Raw genomic sequence first — 26,598 nt, forward strand, 5'->3', positions numbered from 1 at the left:
AATTTCAACTGAGCAAGTTACGGGCACTGCAAAGTCCTGGAGGCCAGCTCAAGGACCAAGAAACTCTGGAAGTATATTCAGACACAAGTCAACTCATAAATACACACTCTGCCGATTTGCAGGCATTCATTACACTCAAATACTAGGTGACGCCTAAAGAATAATATCGTGCAAGACCTTGTAATCCTGGGGGCGCCATCCTAGGGACTCAGCCTCGCCTCCAAGCTTCTTGCAAGTAATTCTGCTGTTTCTAGAACATACACAACAGTCCACTGTTACAGGAAACCATGGAGCCTGTGACAGCAGCTGTGTGCCACTACCTGTCGCCCGCAGCTTTATTGAATATTGCGCAGGAGCAGTGCATGCTGTGAGCCGGGCTCTTTCCTTGTGCGCTGCCGTCTGCTTCTGTGCTTTGAATCGCTGTGAAGCAAACCGTTCATGAGACAAAAAAGCACCAGGCACAGTTCTCACTGCGCCAGCACGAAACTTGTAGCTGCCACTAGCCGGCGATATCGCCGAGCTGCCGCCACCTGCCCTGACGTTCCCTTTAATAGTGGACCACAGTGTACTTTAGCTCTGTTACAGCTCCATCTGCTAGCGTTAACAGAATCGCATACCAATATAGCACTGTGTAGATAGCACTGTTCTTACCTACACGGTTTTATCTGCCGATGAGACTGCCACTAAGCGTGACAATACCTGCACCAGTGATGATGAACTTTAGAAAGAGGTGGAGCAGAGGAAGGTATTCTTCAGTGACTGCTAAAAGCTATTTTTCCTTTTGTCAGAGAAATGGCTGCCTACGGCCACACTGTCCTGGAACTGTGCCAACCATGCTAGGACAGCAGACCAAAAATGTAGTAGTCACGCAATGATGCCAATAGATCAGATCTTGCAAGAGTGAAAGTATCACCTCCTGTGATTGCTTGAGGATACCACTCCAGGTGCTGGAGCAAACATCCTTATTGGCAATTTATTTATTAAGAATAAATTAGACTCATTTTGAAGAAATGAATGCTCGTATGATGGCACTGAAAGCCACAGCACTGCAGACGCTCAAAAGTGTCATGTGCTGACCAGGCATAAAAAAGTTTGCCAGGCAACTCTGCGCGAGTTTTTTCAAGCTTAACACTTTCCTGTCTGCCCCTACACACTATGACAACCCAAAATCGATGCTTTCAACTTCAAACTTTGTCGTGCTCAGATCGCTTTCAGAGAGCTGGCTCCATCCATTAATTAAAACAGGAATGATTTCTTTCTCTTTTGTGTTGTGTTTTCAAGCTCTACTTTTAAAAGACCCCTGACACCACATCTGGAAACTCGAGATGCTTGTATTGCTTGATAGTTTGGCATTCGGGGCTACCTCTGACCGATTATTAGTGGAGAGCATTGCCTTGAAGATACTTTAATTTAGTTTTAAAGCGAGGCTGCATGATGCTCCTCCGAATATTCAGGCACAATCAACCTTTTCTGTCGTTTCACGTATACCGGGGATCCCCTTGTGATGTTGCAGAGGTCAAGAACATTTGCGGGGCACGCACTATACCCCGACTGGCACCTGGCGAGGACTATTGTTCGTCAACGCTTTCGCTCTGTTGTCAGGCTGCTCTCGAGGTGGTTTGCAAGATCTGCTGATATCTTCAAGCTATTCCTCAAAGCACAGATAATTATTGAGATATAGAACAATGATAAGAAGTATGCATGATACATACTTTACAGACACAGCCACACAGCGAAAGAGATGGACCACGGAAGGATGCAACTCCTGACGAGATCAAGAAATAAGATTTCTCATATACATAGATATTCTGCAAGTCTTGCACTTGAATTGCTACTGAAGCGTGCAGAAATTGTTTTCAAGGTTCGGTGATGACAGCAGATAAAACCAAAGTGTCACTGGCATTCATCAGTGTGCCCAACCCGGAGAAGACAACTGGTGCATCCCATAACAAGATGCACCAAGTAGAAGTTTTTCTTATCAATCACGGCCGCCCCTTAACCAAACAACTTTTTCAACTTTACCAGAGCCTCCGTGTCCGAGAGACGACAATAAAACCTAAAGGCAGACCCAGAATTCGAGAATATATGCATACAGGACAAAGTGAGCAAACGGGGACTTAAATTGTGACCTTTGGCATATTCCAAATCTGGTATAAAATTCAGTGTATATGCAGAAAAGCGAGAACCAACAAGCAGGGGCATAGCCAGGGGAAAATATTTCTGGCTACGTGCCTGCCAACAAGCCTACATATGTTGGTATTTGCCATTGTGAAAAGGCTGGTGAAGAACTGCCTGCATCAGGACTGCATCATCTATTTGAACAACTTTGATACGTCAGTCAACATCATGCTTCTTAGTACACCTGTTTGAGCGCGGACGCTTGATGGTGGCCCAATGAACAAGGATCGTCCGACTTTCCGAGCTAGGTAATAGGCAAGACACTCAAAGGGGAAAAGCGCGAGATTTTTGCTGGCTGCATGATCAAGATGTTCTTAACCGACAATAGAAATACAAGCAAGTTCCACACAATATTGACAGCCCACACAGCCAACAAATTTGCACAAGCAAAACATAGAACAATAAATACATTGCCAGAAGTTTCCATTTAAAAGATATTGCTAACATATACAATGTGGGCATGCTCGGCATCGATAAATTAGGTCAGCTGATGGTAACCTACAATGTGCTGAAATGGAGGCACTGATGGAAGATGCTGCTTTGTCATTCAAAAGATATCCCTTTTGTGAAAAGTTCCCTTCGTATTGACGAACATCGCCGGAAGCATTACAAAGTATTTGAATGGTAGAAAACTTTTTTACTTCAATTGGCAAGGTAGAATTGGCGGACGAGCTACTAGGACCTGATGAGCACCATCATCCAGACCCAGTGATGTTCCCTTTTTCAGAGAATTTTCAGCCCTCATTTTGGATGACAGGAAAAAAGGGAATCTTTGCGATATTACAGGAAATTTTAGATATGGTTAAACTCACAAATTAGGGTTCATTTATAGCATTCAGAGTGTGCGTTCGGCTCTTGAAATCTGTTCTGGTACACGCAGCATGCAGGCATAGCCTTTGAGATTAGCTTGATATTTATGTGAGTGATCTGCTAGTTCACTACTGGTGTGGACACCAAGCCCACTATTTGCAATGTACTGACAGCACATGAGTTTAAGATATAAGGCGCAAGTCTTAATTTTAATAGTCCCAAACATGTCACACATACGCATTTATATATGTGTGTGTTATATATGTGCATATTACAACCAATGTGCAGGGAAATATGCTGGAAATTCTGTTAGCAAATGCAGGAAAAAATGCCCAAAATGGGAATTTTCATGTCTCGAAATGGGAATTCTTCAGCATAGTACGAAACATAACTGTCCAGACTTCAAAATTCCTGTTATTTTTTTGCTAAATACATCCTAAAGATCAACAGCACAAGCCACAAAAGAGAAAACTATACTGGAATGATGCAGGAATTACATTATGAAGAACAAAAAGTGGAACAGCAAGGAACTCAAAACGAATGTTTTCTACAAGACATGCTCGACAAACCTGTGCTCGATAGCGCTGCACACTGTTGTTTTTATTTAAAGAGACCATGACACTGTCACTCAACAATTCGTGGTTTACAGCAAAGACTAGAGGTAGAGGGTCTATTATGCATGTACAGATGTGAAAGGTGGGTAGTAAAAAAAATATTTCAGCACAAAACAAGCTCTAGAAGTCGCCAGTTGCAGACCTTACCCATTGCCGGCGACCGACATTTTGCCAGGGTGCGTGCGACTTCATGTGCTAGAAAGAACAGGCCCATTATCTTCTACTTGAATTACGCCTCTGCAAATTGTTCAATTTTAGTGCCAGCTGAAGAAAGCTAAACTATCTTGATTTCACACACAGACAACCATGGAACAATATCGTTTGAAGGAATGCAAACACTTACACAATTAGCTCCTTGTTAGGTCGAGACTCATGAGTGCGCCAGTGTTGTCCGGCTCTCAGACTGCTCATGTGCTTATAAAAATATTCAATAATAAATTAAGTGCTCGACCAAATGGGCTGAAATTTCATCAGCTTATTTGTCAGTACACAGGGATTGACCCACATAACACTGATTATGATCGAAAATTGGGTGTCATGGCCCCTTTAAAGCACTTCTGCAGATAGAAAGCTTATACTTCAGAGAATATTGTATCTAGCCTTCTGGTTCAAAACTTATATTTCAGTATTTTTCTATGTTCTCTAGGTGCAAAGCGGCATCAATGCTTTTATGCAGTTTTATTACATTTCATTAGATATTTATTTTCATAGATGCTTGCTTATGAATAATATCATTAGAAAGGACATTCCTCCTTCTAGAAATTGACACCACATATTCTAGTACTATCACGCATTCTCTGCTGTGGTAAAATATTCTTTACTAGACTATGCAATAACAGACTATCATTGAATCATCAGGAAAGTGTTAAGCATTGAAATATTATTGCGTGCACTTCACCATTAAATTTTTTGCAAATCTCAGCTCTTGCGGTTCCATGCTCTTACAGCTTTTTTATGATGTCGTGACAAACAGGCCCTAATCTACTAAGCATTCCTTACTTCTGCCTTGGAAGGCCAATGAGTAGATAAAAATTACTGAGCGTTATCAACATGCAATACCATCCTGCTGACTTAGCAAACATTCAGTGCATTAAGTACCATTTAGTTGCCTTATATATTTGTGCTAACTGCAGCTGGTAAGCTATGTCATCCAGAAATCCTTATGGGACATATTGGAGTGCTGTATTAAATCACAGCGTATTCGCTATAGAATTTACTCCCTGCACATTTCGTTGAGAACTGCAAACTATAATGTTTCCCATTTCTATATGGTAATTGGAGCATAAATGGAGAGGAAGAAAAGCCATAAGTGTGGCTCACTTGAAGGCATGGCTTGTGAAATGGGCACCATAATGGATGCTGACTGGGCCCCCATCACTCCAGGGCTCACCAGAAAGCCTGAAGACAAAACACAAAAACGCTCTATGAAAGCTGTGCATCCAGGTAGCTCCAACATCACACTGTTTAATGCACTCGCCTCCCTGTTGTGTAGACAGCTTCTCTGTATCAGCGAAACTCCACTAGTTTCAGTGGGCCACAGAGCTATGTGAACATGGAGGAAGAACAATAGAAGAGGGAGCATTACGTCACACGAATTGAAAACCACTATGTCGGCCCAGCACCTGCCCAAAACCTCTGAGCATGCGGTAGGTTTTAGTACTCTCTCGACGGTGGTCATTTTTGAACCTCTTGTGCGAGTCGGCCAGTCTGCGCCGAAGAGGCGTGGTTCGGATAAAAGTTACCGGGCGCCACACTCTGAAGTCTCGGCAAGTCTCGTTCCTTGCATGATCTTGATGCAAAAGGTCCCATGTTGGGCCGACACTGCTGGCATCAAAATGGGTTGACGTGCGAAGGGGAGCGGAGTGGCATCATGCACCCTCCTTTCCTTCCTCCGTGTATGTGAAGCTACTAGTGGGGCAGTAGCAGCTGTGCATACTGGCCAAATTTAGACAATACACCAATTGTTTACCATTAACTACTTCATAAAATAAATAAGCACAAAAACAGTGATTTCTTCCTAACTCTGACACAAATGGCTTTTTCTTCAAGCCCTTCATCGCAACGAAACATCTAGCGTCCTAGTCGCGATTGCAGTCTTATAGCCTGACAAGGACGCATTCCACACCCATGCACAGAATGGGCTTCAACGCTAGTTGCGCTCTGATGTTCCAGAGGCAGCTGTTGTTCGTTGTTCACGTAAATGCTCCCACAAGATCCCAGGTCGCTTTTGTTGTTTCGTGGTTTATGTGACAGAACGACACTCTGTCTCCTCACATCTATCTTGCACAGCTTTATGCACCAGTCTGCCCGGCATGTGGGACGCTCCTTGTCAGGGCAGTAAGAGACGCTGCTTGTCCAAGCCACTCCTTGTGACTTTTCACATGTGCAGGCACTGGTTAACAGCACATAGAATGGTGCAGTAGCTTTCGGATGTCACCACATTACAATTTGAGATTTCAAAGGTACGTAAAGTCCTTTTCACGAATTCGCAAACCTTCCAACTCAATGGTCATTTCAACACGGTCATAAATTCATTTTATAAAGTTTCAGCGGTATTACATAAAAATAATTCTTGAGGTAAAGAGAAATTGCAGTAAACATCTGCCTACTAGTCAAAATGCAACATCTCATGCCTGAAGACACATGTGAAAAGCATTGAAGATTAAATGTTTTTTTTTTTCATCTGGCCCACCAAACAATTACTACTTCAGAGCTTTCAACTCCTTGTTGCTATTGCACGTCTATCCAATAGACTAACACAAGAGTTAGAATAAAAAAATATGTAGTGACTGGCAAAGAAATTTGCCAATGCATGCTGAAGAAGTCAATCCAGCCAGTGCTTCTTTTTTTTTTAAATAAAATTCCGAACTTTTTCAAAAACAGGATTTGCATTTTGTAGAACAGCCTACATTCACAAAGTTCATGGAAAGTATGAAAAAAGTAGGAACATATGTATCTCAGAACAGCTACTTTAGCATCACCACTCATGAGCTGCAGGACCAGCTAAAGCTGTCAAAATGAACAAACATGCAGTTGTATCGAAGTGATGAGCACTGATGAGCAAAAAGACTTAGAGGTAAAGAAGCACAAGAAACATATGCACTGCACAACATTGCAAATAATCAGTACAAAAGTAAGTGCAGAATGTCCAGAGTAGGCCGAATAAAACTAAAGTGTCAAATGGGACTCACCCTGAGCTTGTACTTCACCAGCAGTTGCGACGGGTTGGAAGACCTGGCCCAAGCCTGTGATGACTGGTGTAGCTGATGCCAATTCTATATTGCGTTGTGGTCACAACCATTGCGCATGTCAGAAAAGAAGCACAGCACTGTCAGACAAACTTCACACAGCTTGAAAAAAGCTTATGCTCTCACATCACATTATCTTCATGGAAAGTTATTTTTACATTCAGCGGAAAGTTATATTTACATTCAGTGGAAAGCGGGACGTAGCACATTCTCACTCCAATGGAGGACAGAGTGATAAAATCCATAGCTACACTTCTAATTCTAAATATCGTTACACAGGTCTCCATTGCACACATGTTACTACAGTGCTCCATTGCACAACATTGTACTGAATGAACCATATTCTGTTGCATGTGTCAAATCCCAGGTACCAGAGAAAACTGTGATCTTCGGGCTCATCATTCTTCCATTGCGAATTTCAAAGGGAAACTAAAGAGAAGCAGTAAACCAGCTTAGACAGATAAATTACTTTTTGAGAAAATTATCATCAATAATTTCCCCACCATAGGTCAATTATTAGAAGAGAAACCAAAGGTCAACATTTCATGTTTGAATTTAGCACTGCTACTTTAGCACGTTAATATAGTGTGACGTCCCAAATTTCAGTCCTGTTGCATGTAATCCGTGTATAAAGGCTTCTGTGCCAAGGCAAGCTCACATTTCTCAGAAAGACTACCAAATACAGGAGCCAACCAACAAAATATAGAGCCTATGTGATTTCCCTACCGACTAAAAATGATTACACTTGCACTGGCTTGATGATTTCCTGCAGCCGCTCGATCTTCCTAATCACCATGACCAACCAAAGATGTTATAAGCCAGAAGTCTCTCATGATTGATAGCAGGCAGTTGCTAATCGGAGACGAGACTAATGAGAGAGTGAGTCCTGCATCTATTCTTCAGATTTGCATCTCTTGTTCAACTGACAAGACAAACTGCAGCATTGGATATGCCGCCTTATATTGGATAACTGCCAGCCATAATGATACTTTCACCATGTTATACTACTTTTCCTCTGTTTGTAAACAGAATTTATAATGAGAACTTCTTTACCTGCGTCAACTGTGAAGTCGGAAACACAACACACGGTGAGGCAAGTGATACAGCAGTGAGAATTGGTCCACTAGGGCTGGCTGTGCACGTAAGCTGCTTGATGCAGCCATATATTTTTTAATACACTGACATGAAAGCATTGTTGTGTTCAAAATTAGGCAAATACAGTGTAGACTACTTACAATGTAATCGTTTATAGTGCAGACCGGTTACAATACAGTCTTTTTCGACTCCTGTTCACCCTCCCATACAACCCCATGCATACGCATACCGCTTATTGTGCAGTCCCCCCAAGAAGGGAGACCTGTTATAATGCGGCTGACAGAAAATCTTTGTGACAGTCAGGGCAGCCAGCGCACATCTGAAAAAAGGCACGGTGGGTGCGCCGCTGAGGAGAGAGTGACAAGGTCGTTACAGAGGAAAGGCCGCGAAGTGAATTAAGAAAGGGCGGAGGAAAGAAAGACCACAACACGCCATGCGGACTCGAGTAAGAGCGCTTAAACCTTTGCCGCTAGTGTGACTCCGGCAGCGCGCGGCTCAACATAGCACGTGCGAACCCATCCTTATCAACTGCGCTTAACAGTTTCCCACCGGGAAAAGCGTCGTCATTATTGTGCTTGCTACAGATATCGTGTTTTCTACCTCGTCCTAAAATTTAAAAACTTTTAAGGCTTAATGACGCAAGCTGTCGCCTTTGCCAGTGCGCTGTCTTACGTAAGCTTGGCGGGTTTACATCGTTGTTGACCTCCCGGCCGCAAACTTCGTGTCACGCACGCTGTTCTTAGTTCAGTGCTTGAATGCAGTCTTTTCGACGCCAGATTTTCTTGTTTCGGACTAACTTTCCACAACATACCGCACAACAGGCTAGGCCTGATCGGCGTTGGTTGCGTGTCGATAGCGGTCGCATGCAATCTAAGTTGCAGTTTGTTACGGAATCAACGAAATTCTTTGCGGTGGCTGCACTTAAATGGAAGGGACAGATGTCGTAAATGAAAACGAGGGCGGCACGTGTAGCATTCAAATGGTGGTCTACGATTCTATTGCATCTTGAAATTGGGCGCGCCCATGAGATCGAACGATTGGCATTTTTCAGGGTGTAAAATTCCAGACGTGATCCATATTTCGTGTATTGTGCATATTCAAGGCTGTCTGAGAAGTAGTCGGCGAATTTCCACGATAGTACTCCCTCTTGTTAGACCCCCCCCCCCCCCTTTTTAGTGCTCATTTCATTGGCAACGCGCGTTTTTGGACGTTAAATTTTTTTAAGGTTCGAAAGTTTAAAAGGCTGTAAGCTCTGTGCAGTGTATCCTTCGATTCTCGGACACGTGAAGATGCTTGCTCAATACGTTTTGCGCAATTGCGGCCCTCGAAAAAGATTGTTTTGGTTATAGTGCGCTACCGCTTAAGGTGCAGATGTTAGCGACTCCCGCGACTTGCGTTCTAAGCAGTCTATGCTGTATAAAGGATAGTTCAACATACAAAAGTCCGGTATGGTCAGGTTCAACCGAAGATGCAAACAGCTCAGCACGCTCAAGTTATTCCACATGCTAACTGAAAACAATGTTGGTTTGCAAATACGATAAGCTGAAATGTGCAACACTTACGTTGCGTTGCACCAGGCAGTGCCATTGCAGACTGGAACGTCAAGGCTGCTAATTGCTGTTGCTGCCACTCAGCAAAGTCTGTGTGTGCCTGAAAACATTAAACTCAAATCAACAAATAGAGCTGATTCATGCACTTTTACTTACCATTAAGGTCATGTTAAAAGGCACACTCAATATTGATGTTATGAGGATACAGTGAAACCTCGTTAAGGGGAGACGCTCCTCGAAAGCACTTTTTTTTTGTTATTCAACTTAGAGCTTCAGAAATTGGACCACTGATGCAGTTTTTCCTCCTGATTCCAAATCTGTAATCAGTTTTTACATAAGTGCAATAGTTTGGGAGTTGTGTTTCAAGTAATGGTGAAACTTGATAAGTTTTCCGGGAACTTTCGCGCATACTAAATGTTCATGCAGAGAGTTGTTCAATGGCTCCTTTTGCTCCCTATTAGCCATAGAGTGCCGATATCTAGCTAGAAATTGTGCTCCAACTTTGAAACTATGAAAAAAACATCTGTGTAGCAAAGTACCCTTTTTTTTCCACTCGACCACCATTAAATTTATTAATAGATATTTACAGCTGATAGGTTGTGCTGATTCAAGTAGATATCGGCACCCTACGCACTCTCCTCAATGTGTGTGCCAAATTTCGTCGTCGTATGACCATTCTAAGTGCCCGAAACACTTCCCGCAAAAAATGCAAATTGGCCAAAATTGCGAAATGAGAAAAACGCGTTTGAAAGTTTGAAAGTCTGTATTTACAAAAATGAAAAACGCAGTAGCACGAAACTTGTGCTGAACACATACACACATGTCCAGAGGGAATATCAGTTGTCTAAAACTCTCCAGCACCGTAGGTTTTCCCTTCCCGGCTGGTGCGGCAGGACTCTTCCACCCGGGCCCTCTTGGCTGCACTGCGACGGTGTGCCCTCGCCTCAGCGGTCTGACGCACATTCATCTTGTGCATGCGCATGCTGTCTCGGCGGTCGCTGAGGGTAACCAGGGCCTCCGAAGGAAGCACCCCAAGCTCTTCCAGCACCTTTTCAAAGCTCGCGTGGCCCCGGTTGAACCACAGGACTGCAATGGCTGTGGCTGTTTCCACAGCAGTCCGGGAAGCAAACCGGGTCTTTGGACACAGCAGCCATATTTTGCTGTTCAGGGACTCGGCCGCGTTCTGTGTCTTGCCGTGGAGGCACCGGGCAAGCAGCTTCGCATCTGTGAGACGCTTGTAGATTGGGAGGACTGCCAAACCCTGGGCCTTGGTCAGGAGGGGGGTGTGGCACGGTGCAGGCTGGCCCTGCGCCTCAGCACGTCGGTGCTTGCACCACGAGTCTGGGCCTGCAGGACAGAACTTGTGACTTCCAGCACCGTCTGTTGAGCACGAGTGCAAACATGAGGCCCATATGGCAGTGTACATCTTGTGGACATTTCCCCGATTGTTCACAATGGCCACCTGAAAGTAAGTTTGAAGCTTCTGGATGGTGGTCTCCTTCAGCTTCTCCCCTCGTGGAAGTGGCGTTGGCAGCTTCCGCAGGCCGGTGCCCAGACGTTTCGCCACGTGGTTGGTGCACTCCTCTTTTTCAATTGGAGTGTCAGGGTACACGTTGGCATCACAGACCCCGTTGTAGGCCTTGCTGTCTCCATCGCTTAGGAAGATGGTGAACCGCAGGGGTGTCTCATAGACCACAGTCCTCTGCCAAATGCGCACTGCAGCTTCGGCCTCCATGGCATGCGAAGAACAGTCGCAATTCTTCTCACAAACGGGATGATGAAACGCCTGCCACGTTTCTTCATCGCCTCCCATGTCGTTATGCAAACTGCACGCCAGGCAGAAGTTGGAAAGCACTTCATAGTCCAGGCACAAACCAGTGTCCAAGGACACTACAGTTGCCACACCATTGTGGCTTTTGTGGCCTCTTTTTTGCCATGTGCCGTCAAACATGACTGGCACGTCACTGTTACCAGCCACCTCTTTGGTGACGCTGCGTGCCCTTTGCATGTTTTCACAGACAGCCTTCACTGCCGCACTGTGAATCTTTTTGCCGATAGCATGGAAGGTCTTATGGTGCATAGGGTTTGGCAATCCAACTACTGCACAAAATCGTGAAAGTTGCTCATGCCCGATACCGACGGCACGCGCTGCAAGCACCACTTTCAGGTTCACGGCAAAGGCGTCACGCGAACTCCCGCTGTCGTAGCTTCTGCTTGCACCGCGGCCGCCATCTGACGCGACCCGCTTCGACGAGTACGCGGACGAAAGGATGCTCTCCGAGCACTCCGCATTCTCGCAGTGTAGCTCCAGAAACGCCGAAAGGCCTTTCCGCTTTTTATTCGGTGCCCGAACTGCGAGTTTACTCTCGTGACAAACGGGGCATGCCGCGCCTGCGACGACGGCCGTCAATGCACCCAACTCGCACAGCACTACGCTTTCGGCACGATCGGCATTCGGCCTGACGTCGTTTTCGAATAACGCGATCTTTTTCTGCGATGCACTCACAAAATTCACTGCAGCGTTGATCTCGTCGTCGCAGTTGCCATGGTCGACGTTGCCGTGGTCGATGTTAGGCCTACCGGCCGCTGGCCCGTCGCGGACATTTTCGTTGGCGGTGGCTTTCTTGTACGTCCTCCGCCGCTTCCCTCTGAACTTGTTCTTACTTCTGTATTTCCGATGGTCGGCAACGGCCTTTTTCGGGCTTGCCATCGCACGAAAACAGCGAAAAATAACTCCGGAAAACAGTGAAGCGAACTACGGCAAGAAAACACGGGTGCTGTCAGCCAATGGCGGCCCTGCGTTAGTGGCGCGCGGTTTGAAACGGCGGGAAAAGACTGTTTTTGTTGCTTTTTTTTTAGATTTTTCGTGAACGTACGAGACTTCAAGAACCGGGATCGTGGAGAGTAAGGACAACTCTACACGAGCCAGCGGCCGCAATATGGCGGACAGCTCTCTTCGCGGCCCCGCGAGCACGCGAACAGCAGCCCGTTTTGTGTAAATTTCGTGATGCCGCGCGTCACTGCCGCTCACTCAGACGCGTTTTTCACTGACTTCTGATGCTTATTTCGCTGTGATATTTTCAGATGTCAAAATATAATGTATAAAGATGATAAAGCAACAAAAAACAGAAAAGGTGAAATTTGGAAAAAAAACGCGACTTTTCGACCCGCGTCTCCCCTTAAACCGTAGTTGGCCGGAGCTTGGAAAAAATACGTACTAAACGGTAGTACTGCTTAACCGAAATAGCGTCAGGTCGCTCACTTACCTGTCAAAAAAAGAAACCTTCAGGGAGTGCGATGAAAGAACAAAAAACTTGCTGTAATTTATTAACTTCGCGTGACAAAGTCTGTAATCTTCATTTGACGACGCGGCGGCCTAGCAGCAACGACAGCGGCCTCAAACTCACTTATGCTGTGAGCACAGCTTTTCTGCCAGCCCCCTCTTCTTGGCAAATACCCGCATGACGCTGACGCAATGCGCAGCTTCGGCTACTGTCGGAACTGGATCACCCGTGTTGTCGCTTTCCATGTCGTCCTCATCACTATCATTTAGCGACACTTCGACAACCGAGGCAACAACGGCTTCGTCGGACATGTCCGGAGATGTCTGCACATCGATGTCTGCGTCTCTGAAGTCGGGGAAGGAAATGCCTTCCATAACGCCCTGCCGCTCCAGCACTTCAGCTAGCAGAGTTTTGCAAGCTTCGTCTACGATGTCCGAAGTCTGGTCGATGGTGTCACTGGCGTCATCTGCGTCGCCCGCACTCACACCGAAGCCAGCACGCTTGAAGCAATTTTGAACTGTCGTTGCTTCAACCTGCCGCCACGAGTATTCAAGCAGGTGAATTGCGCCAATCAGGTCGATGGAGAATAATTTGCCGCATTCAATGGCGAGAAGAAATGTGCACAGCAGATTCTTGTAGAGGTGTTTTACAGCTCGAATGATGCCTTGGTCCAAGGGCTGGGCAATCGCTGTTGTGTTTGTTGGCAGAAACGCCAACTTCACAGCCGTCAGGTTGTCAAGGGCGACGTGCGCCGAAGCGTTGTCTAAAATAATAACAACTCTTCTGTTCTTAGCCACAAAACGACGATCGATGAGGGGCACGTACTCCTCAAAGAGTTTTGCCGTCATCCATGCTTTGGTGTTGCCGCGATAGATGACCCCTGATGGCAACCGGGTGCCTTTGAAACATCTAGGCTTCGCCGACTTTCCAATGACGAGGAGCGGCGTTTTGTCGGTTCCAGTCATGTTTACGCAAAACACCACAATCTGTCTTTTGCATGCTTGCCGCCGGTGCACGTCTCGCCTTTGAACGCGAGCATTTTGTCTGGTAGCAGCTTAAAGAATAGCGCCGATTCATCCATATTAAAGATGTCATCAGGTGCGTAGTCTTCCAAGATGTTCTTTAGCTGACAATTTTGCCACTGCTCTGCGCCAACCACGTCAGCAGCAGCACCTTCTCCCGAAACAGTCCTCGTGGTGATGCCGTGCCTCGCCTTAAATCTGGCTAGCCAGCCATTGCTGCACATGAAGTTAACACGGTTGAGCTGCGAGGCAAAAACCAGGGCCTTCTCCACGAGCAGGGGTCCGCTGATAGGCAGATTTTTTGACCGTGCAGCTTTTAGCCACTTCACCAGCGCCTCCTCTACATCCGAAAACGCCGAACCGTGTAGCCGGCACCTTTTCGCAGTTGCAGCAGCACTGCCGAGCAATTTCTCTCTGGAATTCCAAATTCCACACACCGTGGTTAACGGCAGGTCCTTTTCGCGTGCCAGCGCCGATTTTTTCGTGCCACTTTCAATAGCACGAATTATGTCCAATTTCTCCCCTATTTTCAGCACTCGATGCTTTTGTCCCAGCTTCGGCATGACACAAGTATGAAGCAGCACAAGCACACATACACAACACGTGAAAAATGACACGAGCTCTGTACGGCACAGATCAACCAAAGAACACCTATGCACGGCACCAACGGAACAAAGAAAGCAAAGCAAGCGCACACAGTGTTTGGATGGATGGATGGATGAATAGATGTGACTGTACCCTTTAGATCGGGCGGCGGCTAACGCCACCTAGTCATAATACTTAGTGAACTAACCATTAGGTTTATCTTTTTTTCCCTTTAAATAGTGAGGTCGAGGATTCGTACTTTGCAGTGAAGGCTTTAATTTTCACTCGTGCCTTGACTTTAGCCACCAATCAGATAACCTCCTTCTAGTTAAGTCTACTCGCTTAAAGTCTATTTTGCCCTCCCTACCCCTAAACTCCAGTGCTTTGAAAAACTCTGCGCCATCATCCTTAACTATAGGGTGAAGCCCTTTACAGAACATTGTCAAATGTTCGGCAGTTTCTTCTTCCTCTCCACACGCACTGCATACTGTGTCTACCCCTTCGTATTTGGCCCGATAAGTCTTGGTTCGCAATACTCCCGTCCTGGCCTCAAACAGTAGAGAACTACCCCGAGTATTATCATAGATCCTTTCCTTGGCAATTTCCTGCTTAGAAGTTCGATAGATTTTTTGTGCAGACTTCTTAATCATGCCCATTCTCCACATGTCAGTCTCCGTTTCCTTCACTTTCTTCTTAACCGATAGTTCTCTTTGGTTTGGCCACCTGCTGTTTTCTAAGTATTTGCCAGTCAATTTCCTGGTTCGCTTCCTCCATTTTGTATCGACATTCTTCATGTACAAGTAGCTGAAAACCTTCCTAGCCCAGTGCTCCTCCCCCATTTCTCTCAATCGCTTCTCAAATTTTATCTTGCTGCTAGCTTCCCTGCCCTTAAATGATGTCCATCCCATATCACCTTGTACTCCCTGATTTGGTGTATTCCCGTGAGCTCCTAAAGCAAGCCTACCTATTCCACGTTGCTTAATTTCTAATCTTGCTTGAACTTCTGATCTCATGCACAAGACCACATTGCCGAACGTCAGCCCAGGAACCATGACCCCTTTCCATATTCCTCTCACAACATCATACTGTGGTAAAAAACGCTGCCCTGGAGAGTGTACCTCATGCTTTTACGTAGAAAATCGGTGTGCGGGGCCGATTTAGTATTTCAAGGTGCGCGGGAATCATTATGATGGTGATAGCACTAAAATTATGAGCGCGCCTATGCGCGTGCTCGTGCGTGTACCACGTGAAAAGCTCCCGAGCCACGGGGACAGCTCGGCTAACCCCAGAGAGCAGAGCGCAAGCACAAGTTCGGGCCACGCCCCGGCTGCTCGTTCTGACCCTCCGTGTCCGGGCCTCGTCCCGGCGTTGAAGTCCTCGGGTGCCTCCTGGACTGGGCATCGCCCCACCTCGCTCCCACGTTGGTCTGAAGCGGCGTTCGTCACGGCCAGCTGCTGTTCTGGTCTCGGAGCGAGACGCTGTCCCAGGTCTGTTCGCGGCAGTCGGCGACACGCTGTTCTCGGTCGTGTACAGGCAAGCCCAGGCGTTGACCACCGTACTGGGATGCCCCTGGCGGTTATCTTCTAGACCGGGCCCCGCCTCGGTACGAACTCCGCAAGCGCAAGGCACACCGCGTTCTGACTACCAGAGAGCTCAAGGTCAAGCGCAACGTTCACGCCCCAAGAGTAGAATGTGAGTGGACAAACAAGAACGTTAACTCCCTTCCGCGTAGGACCGTGAACGCGTGTATATATGTGTGAGTTTATGTTGTGTGTATCCATTTGTCCGTATTCGTGTATATAAAAGTCTCTCGTTGTCATCGAACGTCCTCTGTCCTCATCTGGCTATCCTGCGCCCACAGTTGCCCACACATACCTATTGTAATTCCACAGTGCCCTATTTTTCATCACTGCTGCATTCCTGTTACCTTTAGTCGTCACGTATATTTCGAGTTCCCTTAGGTACTCGGTCTCATTGCTTATCCATACGCCCAGATATTGGTATTTATCTGTTATCTCTAGCGTGACCTCCTGTATTCTAAGCTCACTACCTTCGTTATCATTAAAAATCATGACTGCTAATTTTTCCTTACTGAATCTAAAATCTAACCTATCTCCCTCATTACCACAGATGTCCATCAATCTCTGCAAATCTTCCTTGTTGTCGGCCATTAGCACTATATCATCTGCATACATTAATGCTGGTAGTGCCTGATCAATGAGTTTTCCTTGTTTGACTAAAGAGAAGTTGAAGCCAAGACCACTTCCCTCTAATATGGCCTCCAATCCTTGTAGGTACATCATGAATAACAAGGGTGACAGTGGACACCCCTGCCTAAGTCCCTGTTTCACCTCTGTGGGCTTGGATACCTGTTTTTCCCACTTTATAACTACCTTGTTACTTTTATAGATTTCCTTTAAAAGATTAGTGACTCCATCTTCCATACCCAGTGTGTCTAGTATTCCCCACATTGCGTGTTTGTGCAAAGCGCCATCGCGTGGACAACACCAGAAGCCTAGCTGGCTGAGTGCTTCTTGTTACAGAAAAATCTAAGAGATGGCGCTCACCAACACAGCCGCCATCATCATCAACACAAACAAGCGAGGCATGTTTCGATCTCTGGGGCTTGCTGTTCTGTCGGGACGCCCAGTGGGGGACGACATGCCGCGGCGAGTACGCATCGAAAATTGAAAAAACTACTTATTAACCGATACATAAGCGATAAGCTGGTACGGCTTATGCGGATACAAAATGCATTATGTTCAATGGCCGCCGAGTCGGGGATTTGACTTCACTACCTTTAAAACGAAACTGTTTACACGGGTACGGTTTAACGAGGTTTCACTGTACAGTCGACTCCCGCTAATTCGAAGTCGCTTAATTGGAAGTTTCGGTTAATTAGAAATGAGCAAGTGGTCCCATCAGTTTTGCATGCAATCGTATAGAAAAAAAATGCTCAATAATTCAAAGTTAAAAACCCATAATATTGGTTAATTAGAAGTTTTTTCAATCGACAGTCCCGTCGCGACCGTAATTTTACAGTAAAATGGGGAACTTTTCATATGCCAAAACATCTGCCGGACCGCGCTGGTGTCTTCGCCATCACTACTGTCCGCAGCGCCACAGATCTTGAAGCAGCAATCTTTTTAACGCTGGCGAATCGCATCGGCGGCATCGACTGACTCTTTAGTTGACTTTTGTCGAGACTCGAGTGTGTCACCGCGTCACCCGCGCGCTGGGTGATTCCACACGTATTTCCGCGCTTCTGATTTTGAGTATTGTGGTGGTGACGTACATTTGATAATGGCAACTCGTGGCCCTTACCGAACGCTAGACCTAGCGACGAAAGTCGAAGTCTTGAAGGAAGTTGACCAGGGAGGCACCGCTAAACAAGACATTGCAAGAAAGTACGGCATTAAGCCTAACACGCTGTCGACTTTCATAAAGAATAAGCGCTCAATATTGGATGCGTTTGAAAGTGAAAAATTCAAGACATCGCGGAAGCGGATGCGCACCGGCGCCTACCCCGAGTTGGAGGAAGCACTGCTGATTTGGATCAGAGAGGCACGAAACAACAAACTTCCTCTCAGTGGTGAAGTCGTCAAGGCAAAAGCGTCATCGCTTGCTGAAATGTTGGGCATCAACGACTTCGCTGCTTCGGATGGGTGGCTTACGCGTTTCAAACATCGCCACGACTTGATTTTTAAAAGCGTGTGTGGGGAGAAGGCGTCAGTCGATGAGGAAACGTGCCTGACATGGAAAGCGGGCAAGCTTCGCGAGTACCTCGAAGAATACCAGCCGGCAGACATTTTTTATGCAGACGAGACTGCGCTTTTTTATCGGCTGCTACCGGACAAGACCCTGACATTTAAAGACGACGACTGTTCTGGAGGCAAAAGAAGCAAAGAGAGAGTGTCAGTGCTAGTCGCGGCGAACAAGACTGGCACAGAACGGTGTCGCCTGCTTGTGATCGGGAAGGCTGCCAAGCCTAGGTGCTTTAAAGGCGTGAAGACGCTTCCTGTGGCTTATGCCTCGAACAGAAAGGCGTGGATGACATCCGATATATTTAAGGACTGGATCACCAAACTCGACCGCAAGTTCGCGCAATCAAGCCGTAAGGTGTTGTTCCCTGAGGACCAATGTAGTGCCCACATGAACGTACCTGCCTTGAGTGCCATCCGTCTTGTGTACCTGCCTGCAAACACGACGTCCGTGTTGCAGCCCATGGACCAGGGCATAATAAAAAATGTGAAGGTATTGTATAGGCAGCATCTCGTCGAGCGCATGCTTTTGTGCATGGACAACTCGTCGCAATACGAGGTGAGTTTGCTTAGTGCCATCAACATGCTAGCGCGAGCTTGGACCCGCGTGAAAGAAGAAACCATCGCCAATTGTTTCCGGGCCTGTGGTTTCATGGAAAACTCGGGGGATGCTTCTCCTTGTGCGCCAGTAGAAGTGCAAACAAATGAGCTCGACGACGGTAGCTTTCGCGCCGCTCTCGGTGACGTCCGTTTTGACGAGTATGTCGCTGTGGACAGCAACGTCGAAACATGCGGTCCACTAACGGACAGCGAAATCGTGCAGATGGTTCGGCCCCATGACTGCATTCCTGAAAATGACGATGATGACGACGACATCGGAAATGAGCCACCACCGAGGGCTGCTGATGTAGCTGCGGGTCTTGCTCTTGCGCAGCGGTTTTTTGTTGGAGAACACAACGCCGAAGAAGCACTTCGACACGCGTATTCCTTACAAAACTTGCTAGCCGCAGCCAGATTCGGCAAGCAGAAGAAGATGACAGACTATTTTTCCTCAAAACTGTCGGGCTTTTAAACTAATAAAAGTGCCGTTTTTAGTGCTTTTTGCTTAATTCGAAGTTCGTTTAATTCGAAGTTTTTTGCGGTTCCCGTGAACTTCGTATTAACGGGAGTTGACTGTACTACTAAAGGAACCAGAACACAGGTAAAATTTTTCTCTAAGTAGTGTAACGAAAAATGTGGCCCCATCTTACACAGCATTTATTAGAAGAGAAACTGCAGGTGTCTGGCAACTATCAGCAACTAGGTCAACCATCCCAATTGCCATTGCCATCACCAATGTTGTTTTGTTTTCAGCTTTGAGCTGTTAGGCAGTGCCTCATTTTCTTTTTTTATTCGGTTATGAAACTATTTGGACAATGGGCTGCTTTCTTTTTTTTTATTTTTCTGTGCGAATCAGTACAAGCTGACGAAAGTTCACCAGAGTGTACAAGAAAATTGTGTCTAAGTTTGAGCAGGCACGTGCAATCTGGATGTAGTTTGACTTGAGGGGTCCATCTACATCCCAGCTTGACCTATATTTTGGTTTTAAAGGTATTACAGAGTTATGACATCAAAAGCAAAAGAGGCTCCCTACTCACCGTTTGAATAAGGCTAATAGCCAGTGATTTGGCAGCTTGCAGCCCTTCCAGGGTCGGATGCCTGTGAATAGAGCAAAAGCAGAAATATTGATTGGCTAGAGATTCTTTCAGCTGAAGAGGTTTATCACCCAATTTGGGCGAAGTTGAAGGAAGGCTCTTTTATAGCTATTAGTGATGATACACTATAATCAAGGAGCAACTAAAATCACTGAACACTGTTTTAATGCCTGTCACTCACCTTCCCAACCAACACTGCAAAACACAGCGGAAAGGGCCTGAGCATAACTTACGGCTGGATCAGCAAGATGAGTGGCTCTTCCGATCTGGCTATCATGGTTTTCCCACTCATTGTTGAGCCCACAGAGGCAGCAGTAATACAAAAGATCTTACCAGCATAAAATATCAGAGATTTGTAAAGCACTACCAAAAATTTCTCAAAACATTAACCTGGGCAATTGTTTGACATCTTGACCACACAAAAAAGACGAGGACAGTGAGGTACAACGACCTAAGTGGTAAACTTTCAATTCGTTTATTCATAGAAAGACATAATAATATATTAAAGACATGTGACATACAGTGAAATTGTTACATTCGCTCACCAGCCAAGCAGAGAAGCTACTTATCTAATCCATGTGTTACTTACAATCTCCATATTTTTTTTTCTCTAATATAATAAGCCTCCAACACCACTCAGGCTGTCTAATCTTGGCTTATGCCCAGAATCTTGATCTGATGAAACTATGATTCACAGGCGCAGTCTTTAGTGTGGTGGCAGACGAGCCAAAAACTTTTGTTCGTGTTCATGGCGCAATGGTCACACCTCAGGCTTATCTCATACACAACTTCCGTAAAGCATTTAGTGTACTGCTTTGTATGGTCCTTACTAGGCTTGTGCGAATATTCGAACAAGCCTAGCAACATACGCAAGTCCGAACTCTTTGAATATTAGAACAAATATTACAGTATTCAAATTCACTTTGAATCAAATTTAAATTATTGAAAATTTCAAATTTGAAATGAACAAATAGATGTATATTAATTCGCATGTATCCCCTGCAAAGGTGTTTTCCCTGCAGTGGAGGGGCGCTAAGCCGTGAAGACACCGAATCAAACATAGGCTAACTCGCATGTAACTTCTTGTAAAAGTGGTTTCACTGCAGTAGAGAAATGCTATGTTGTGAATATGCCTATCCAAGCAAATTCGCACTGCCGCAAAGCCCCACCTCAAGACTACAAGAACACATAACTCTCACATCTATTTTCATAATTTTTTTTCCGTTTAAAAGCTTATACCATTATATGCTATAAATATAGTAAACAATAAAACAGAACATATTTTACAGGTTATCATTCGCATTTTACCAAAAGTCAAATCCTGCTACTATTCAAAGTTGTTTCCACTTCCTTAGAACCAAAAAGAAAAGCATTTTCACAAGCCTTGTTTCAATTTTTAAAAAATATTGTGCACATTAGTTGAGCCATGACAAATATGCTCATATATCTATAATATGTGATGCATACTATTCGAATTCAAAACTATTCGACCAAAATCACTATTCGCACAAGCCTAGTTCCTACCACAGCTGTGCCTTCTTTTAGCTACTCTGGAGGTACAAGAGCAGAGCCACACCAGCTTGAAAGGCGCCAAAAAAAGGGGGGGGGGGGGACACCACAGCTGCCTGCTACCTTTCTTAGGTTGTGGCTAACCATATGCAGATAAGGCACCACTTCAGGTCTTTCGAAAAAAGCGGTTGTTCTTGTGAAAGGGTAACATCCAAACATGTGACTTATTATATCTCATTTATGAAGAAGTCATCAATTTAAAGAGGATTCCGACGACTCTGACACCGAGACCGAAGGGGCAGATCCTGCACAGCCAAGGGGCTCGTAGTTGACGCGAGCACTGTCATCGGTGTAGAGTGTTTGCGGTGTACGTAAACAAAAAATACTGCAACAGGAATTTTATTTTTCGAAACGTGAATGATAAATGAAAATTCTGGCTTTCAGTGCTTTAAAGATTTTTTATGATTCCCATAGTCCAATGTATAACTTTTTGATACACTAATTTCTACACAAAAAAAATGTTACTTGCAAAACTTTTCAAGTAGTTAGGCCCAAGCAACCATGCATTGCACCATCTGCCCACCACTATCTTCTTTTGTTTCGCTAATATAGACTACTGCCGCTTCATTCTTGGAGTATGCATAAAGGACAAGCTGGGAAAAAAGTTTTTCTAATGATAATGAGCCATTTGCTGTTGTGTAGTTCGCTAAGGGAGTTGTGTTCACGAAGATAGATGAAGGTAGCAAACAGGTTAAGTAGAAGCAGGTGGATGACAATCTGAATTATAGCAATTTAGTTCTTGGCAAATACAGTTTGTTCTATTACATTGTGAATGCATTATGCCCAAAATTTTACACAACATCTGGTGCCATATAGTAGATTTTAGATGCCATTGTCTCACCACTAGCCTAACTTGTTTCAGGAACAGTGCAATCAGTAAGAAAACATTTATTTGTGTTAAAAACAACTGGTCATTCCAACTGCTTTCCCAGAAAATTTGCAATTCAGTGATTCGAAATGATTTTCGTTCTAATTTCATGATTATGGAAAGCAAGATCTGTGGAAACTATATAGAGGCGACAGGATGTCTTTTCTCACTAATTGATGCTGCTTGCAAAATAATAGCACCTTCATGCCTCTAGCAGGTGAAGATCTCCTCTCATATAGGACGACCAAAAATGAGAGGACACTGTTGTTGGTTGCCACATGACAACCATCAGAATACCAAACTGGGCGCAGATGCGAGACATGCATGGAATACCCAGCTATGCTATGCAGAATGAGTACTACCAGGTTATGATGCAGTTATGGTGGACTGATATGAGTGCCTTCTAAAACAACTCTGACACTGCAATTGATGCAGCTTAAAGGGCCACTCACCAGGCCCCATAGCGAATTTTAGTTGGACAGTGGAAGTAATTGGATGTCCTATGAGGAACATTTTGCCACAAAAATTTTTTGAATCGGTTCATCACGAGCGGAGAAAACAGGTTTTTTGAAGCGGCGCGTAACGAGGATGAGAGGAGGCAAACTTGAAACCCTTGCCGCTCCTCCGCGTAGCCTTCGCAAGCCAAATCTCTTCCCCAACCTCTCCAGCACCCGACCATGAGGTGACGTGCGCATGATGTGCCCAAACAAGTCCAACCCCCGAAAACGCGAGCAGCGTTGCTTTGTTGACCAGCGTTATTTTGTGGTCTTCCGCCTGTTTCTGCGGGATGGTTTGGAAACGCTAGCTTAGATGTGGTAGAGCAGATGAGCACAATGAGTGCGCGAACGCGTAGGAGCGTTCCACAGCGGTCGTCTGCTCAATGCACTGACCGCGGGGACACGAACGCATGCGAAACGCTGGCACGTTAGCCTCGCATCTCGTAGCATTTCACGGGGAAAAAAATAAAAGAAAAGCACGCACATTTTTTTATTGCGTCTCATTATATATTTCATGTTTTATTAATCTCTTAAAGCAACAAATACGTAAACTACGCATGTTGTGTTAAATAATTTTTGCCATGTCACGTGGTATACTTTTGCAACGTCAAAGCAGACTCGTCTACGTAGAGGACCAACGTCACTGCATTGCCGTGTACATAAGGTCATTCCTACGCATACGTCATGCCCTCATTCTCTACACGTGCGCCGGGAGATGGAAGGGGGAGCAGCTTTCATCTTGAAGTTTTACCCATTTCCGCGGCGCGTAGCGTTGCAAAGTTTGGCAGACGTGATCATGAACGCCTCGTCTACGCATTGCGCTTGTCAGCTCAAAATTGTCAAACCTGGTGAGTGGCCCTTTAATGCCCAGTTAATTTCACCCCCGCCAAAAATGATAAGCGGCTCTACTATTGGTCACAAATTGAGAAAGGTGTGTTCAGAAGCTATCACATGTAACTCAACTCTTTGACAATTGCACTCAATGCAGTTTGTATTGTCTCAGTGTTCCTTTGTAGCAGCACTGAAATTCATAAATACTACAAACTGAATAAGCATTCTATGTTAATCTACTAAGGCATGTAAAATACATGTTGTTTATGACATCAAGTTATACAAAGTTAAACTTGTTTTACCAAAAATATCACTATATTCCTGTTCATTATATCAAGCTTCAACTATGACAAGGCTTCATAGTACAGTTTTACCTAAGCACGATGAATTTAAATGGCAATTGAGATTGGTGGTTGCACCATAAAATTTATCAGCAAAAAAGCCCAGACATACGTTTTACGAGAAACACCAGCAATTAGCAAAACAAGCAGCTGGGAAAGTTGGCGCATACTGACGGGTACGACATGACAAGCCTGAAAAAGTACGTGCGCAAGGAAGACAAGTACCGTAATTACTCGAATCTAACGCGCACCTTTTTTCCGGTTAAGCGGGTTCATAAATCACATGCGCGTTAGAATCGAGTACGAACAAAAAAATTACGGTCAATCTATTGCCATCGGCAAATCCAAAATGGCCGCCCCCTACGTGCGTCGGCATGACGCATCGGCCATTTCTGCCTATGTGTTTCCCATGTGCGGCACTTCGTACGTGTGCTGAGCAGTTCGTTATCTAGTAGTGCATTAGCATCGACGGCGTGGAAGGGCTGACTCAAAAACTCGAGTGCACCACGATGCCGCTTTTAAAAGAAAAGTCATCGCGTGTGCAGAAACGGACGGAAATCGGGCCGCATCGCGGTCGTTCGGAGTTCCCGAAACGTGCGTGCGGGACCGGCGGAAACAAAAGCAGAAGATTGTCAACAGCAAAGCTTCTCGCAAAGGCTTCAGTGGACCACAGCAGGGTCGGTTTCCGCAAATTAAAGAGCTGCTCGGCGAGTATGTGCTTGAGCAGCGAGCGGCACAGCGGCCCGTGACGACAGAACTGCTCCAAGTGCGGGCTATGCAATTAGTCTTAGAAAAAAGTCTAATGCGGAGCCAGTTTAAAGCGAGCAGGTGCTGGCTAACTAACTTTATGAAGAGGAAAGGCTTTTTCCTCCGAAGGGGAACATGCATATGCGAAAAGTTTTGCGGAGGAATACGATGAAAAGCTTCACAGTTTTCAGAGGTTCGTCCTAAACTTGCGGCGCAACAACGGCTACCTGCTTGGGCAAATCGGGAATGCCGATCAGACACCTCTTTACTTCGACATGCCTGGCACCACAACCGTCGAGAAGAAGGGGACGAAGCAAGTTCATGTGCTGACATCGGTCCACGGTAAAACTACAGTGACGGCAATGCTCTGTTACACGTCAGATGAGCACAAGCTTCGCCCGTACCTCATATTTAAATGGAAGACGCTCACGAAAGGAGTCGTTTTTTCGAGTGGCGTGATCGTGCGGGCCAGCGAGAAAAATGGGTGCGCGTTGCAATCGATGTCTTACGTTTTTTGTTTTTTTTTCGCATTGGAAATCGGGTGCGCGTTACAATCGAGGGCGCGGTAGAATCGAGTAAATACGGTACTTCTGTTAGACAAAGTGATGTCTTGGTTTCTTTATAAGTAAAAAGAGAAAAGAAAATCAAGCGCACAGGCATTTGCTGCCACATCACTTAGGCCAAGCCCGCTGACATCTCATCTACAAAGCCGCACAGACTGTGTTACAAACAGAAAAGCACGGAATTTGCTGCAATGTTAGTCAAAACATATCAGACAAGAGGAAAGCTACCCCTAAAATTATCATGCCTCAGTAAGCCGGCATACCACAGTAAAATCAGCCCCATTCCACAAAAGTAACCACATTGAAGTTTTGGGCATGGCCCCTACATGGGCTCAAGAACACTTGAAAGATAAAATAAGACCAGATACCTAAAACGAGGCACTTACGTGATGTGAATGTGAAGAGGTTCAAATGCTTCCCGACCCGAATTCGGGTCTAAGAAACCCGAACCTTTCCCACGAAGCGTCACATTGGCGCCTGTTGTCGTTTTGATGTGATCAATATATGTATTCTGCAGCCAGAGAGAACCAAGCTAAGTTTGAAAGCTACATTCACGAATAAATGAATTATTTACCGGAAACACATACAAAGAGTACCAGACAGTTTTAGCAGAGTGAAATCTAGAGCTGTGCAAATAACAAAATTTTGAGAGCAAATTGATTAATGAAGTCATGAGTGGGAACCAAATAAAAAAAAATTTAATTTCTCGAATATTTTTAAAATATTTTCTTAATTTCTCTCATATTTTTTAAATACTTGAAATCCAAATTACACAACGAAAATTGCAGAGAATACTAACCATATTTACACGACTGTAAGTCGACTCGAATGTAGGTCGACGTCCGAAAATGGCACGGCATAAAAAAAAATAGAGGAGTGCAAGCACACATTTTTTTTTAATTTGTTTTGACACATCCTGCAGCCATCGATGTGCAAAGGTGGCTTCATGGCACTACTTGAAGGCTGCGCAAAAAAAGCTAGCTTTACAAAAACACGCAGAGAATATTTTTAGAAAGACTTCAACATTTAATTGTCAAATTTGAAAAAAAAAAAAAAATGGGTCGACCTACAATCATGTAAATATGGTATGCATATTGCGAAGAGGCAGGTACTAGTGCAAGTATGCTAAAGGTACACTTTTTTTTTAAATCACATTTTCTGTTTATGTAACCCGTTTTCTATCCGATTCTAAAATATATTCACTGAAAACTACCTCAACATGCTGTCAAAATTTGTTGCGCCTGCTGACATGGCAAAAATAATCATGGAAATCTAAAAAAAAAACTGTTTTTTAAAAAAATCATAGCTTTATGACGACGCAATCAGGTGCCGCCATATTGT

The 26,598-nt window shown here is 45.1% G+C and overlaps 2 protein-coding genes across 3 annotated transcripts in view; both read right to left on the reverse strand.

Annotated features, from left to right (window-relative positions):
• LOC119185613 (uncharacterized) overlaps positions 1-26,598 on the reverse strand; it is a 603,714-nt gene that overhangs the window by 561,461 nt on the left and 15,655 nt on the right. For both annotated transcript variants that reach the window (XM_075892089.1, XM_075892081.1), the window contains exons 7-11: positions 25,644-25,768; positions 19,785-19,845; positions 9,508-9,595; positions 6,794-6,877; positions 4,923-5,000 (exon numbers count right to left, since the gene is read on the reverse strand). In XM_075892089.1, coding sequence (XP_075748204.1) covers positions 4,923-5,000; positions 6,794-6,877; positions 9,508-9,595; positions 19,785-19,845; positions 25,644-25,768 — 436 coding nt within the window. The remainder of the gene's footprint in view (positions 1-4,922; positions 5,001-6,793; positions 6,878-9,507; positions 9,596-19,784; positions 19,846-25,643; positions 25,769-26,598) is intronic.
• The window catches only part of LOC142814169 (uncharacterized), a 578,033-nt gene continuing 561,138 nt past the window's right edge, over positions 9,704-26,598 (reverse strand). The window contains exon 2 of the mRNA XM_075892180.1: positions 9,704-11,886. Within this exon, the coding sequence (XP_075748295.1) occupies positions 10,340-11,575 (1,236 nt within the window). The 5' untranslated portion in view covers positions 11,576-11,886 and the 3' untranslated portion in view covers positions 9,704-10,339. The remainder of the gene's footprint in view (positions 11,887-26,598) is intronic.

The sequence above is a fragment of the Rhipicephalus microplus genome, chromosome 1, assembly GCF_043290135.1.
Source record: "Rhipicephalus microplus isolate Deutch F79 chromosome 1, USDA_Rmic, whole genome shotgun sequence".
In the NCBI taxonomy this organism is placed as follows: Eukaryota; Metazoa; Arthropoda; class Arachnida; order Ixodida; family Ixodidae; genus Rhipicephalus; species Rhipicephalus microplus.